General features: G+C 76.8%; 1 protein-coding gene across 1 annotated transcript in view; it reads right to left on the bottom strand.

Annotated features, from left to right (window-relative positions):
* The window catches only part of MNEG_3735 (helicase, POLQ-like protein), a gene marked incomplete at both ends in the record, with an annotated part of 13,299 nt that overhangs the window by 3,295 nt on the left and 8,570 nt on the right, over positions 1-1,434 (bottom strand). Inside the window, one exon of the mRNA XM_014047790.1 lies at positions 34-1,218. Coding sequence (XP_013903244.1) covers positions 34-1,218 — 1,185 coding nt within the window. The remainder of the gene's footprint in view (positions 1-33; positions 1,219-1,434) is intronic.

The following is a 1,434-nucleotide window of genomic DNA, read 5'->3' as shown; positions in this document are numbered from 1 at the left end:
CCCCCGCCGCGGACCGCGAGCGCGGCCGCCGACAGGCGGGGCAGCTGCGCGTCGCGCAGCAGCGACAGCTGCATGCGCGCCTCCGCCAGGGCGCGCCGCAGCTGGCGGCGGCAGAGGGCGACGCCGCAGCGCTGCGCGAGCGCGGAGCAGCGCACCAGCGGGAGGGCGATCTGGTCGTACGCACCTGCCAGCCCCCGCGCCGCCAGCAGCGACCGCAGCGGCGCGTGCAGCGCCCGCGCAAGCAGCGCCGCGCGCGCGGCGTGCCGCGCCGGCCCCGCCGGCCGCAGCGGCAGCTGCAGGCGCCAGGCCGGCAGCACGGCTTTCTGCGCCGCCGCCAGGCGCCGCTCGGACAGTCTGTCCTCGTCGCCGCCTTCTGCTCCCGCTGCAGCGGCCGCCACCGGGTGCCCCGCCGCCCCGCCCGCCACGCTCCCATGCTGCGCCTCTTCGTCTGCCCCGGCCCCTGGCTGCCACAGCTGGAACGCCGCCAGAGGATCGTGCACCTGCAGCCTGCAGGCTACGCCCGCTGCTTCCAGCGCGGCCACCTGGGTCGCCGCGCCGGCGCACAGGCCCGTCCGCATCGCGTCGCCAAACACTGCGCGCATCGCCGCCCACAGCTGCCGTGCGTACCCGTTTCCTGCCGCCGCCGCTGCCGCCGCTGACATTGTGAATGCGGCGATACTGCCTGCGCCCACCGGTGCCGTCACGTCATCCTCTGTCTCCCCGGCTTCCGTTGCCGACCCCGTCTCAGCCCCTTCCGCTGCAGCCGTCGCCGCTGCCGCGTGGGGCCTGACCGGGCCCGTTGCCGCGGCGTCAGTCAAAGCCTCGCCTCCGCCACCTTGCGTGGCAGCTTTGAGCGGCGGCTCAGGCGGCACGGTCAGCAGCAGCACCTCCCTGTCGGTCCAGCACAGCGCCAGCTGCGACGCCGTGCGCGGCTTCAGCCAAGGGGCACGCACGCCCTCACCACCGCCCCCGCCCGGGCCGGCGGCGGGTGCTGCTGAATGCTGCTGCTGCTGCTCTTGCCCTGGAATCCTGGCGGGCGCGGCCGTCAGAGCAAGCATCTCCCCATCTTCCGCGTCTCCCTCCCCGCTGCCGACGCCGCCCGTTGCCGTACCCGCGGCCGCCGCGCCCGCCGCCGCTGCCGCCAGCTCGCCGCTGCCTCCCGCGCCTGGCAGCAGTTGTGGGTCGCCCAGCGCGAGCGCCCAAGAGAAGGTTGGCTGCCTGCGCCAGAGCTCGAGTGCGCGTTGGACAAGCAAAGGGTCGCTGCCTGCGTCCAGCGCGCACACCACCGCCTGACCCGCAAGCGCGGCCGCAGCCGCCTTCTCGCCGCCGCCGCCGCTGCCGCCGCCCGGCGTGCCGCCGAGAATCGCACTGGGCCCCTCCCCATCGGCGGCGCCGTCGGGCTCGGCGCCGGCGGGGCCGGCGGCCGCCTCCCAC

The sequence above is a fragment of the Monoraphidium neglectum genome (assembly GCF_000611645.1).
Source record: "Monoraphidium neglectum strain SAG 48.87 unplaced genomic scaffold scaffold00484, whole genome shotgun sequence".
Taxonomy (NCBI): Eukaryota; Viridiplantae; Chlorophyta; class Chlorophyceae; order Sphaeropleales; family Selenastraceae; genus Monoraphidium; species Monoraphidium neglectum.
This window is presented reverse-complemented; position numbering and strand designations above follow the sequence as displayed.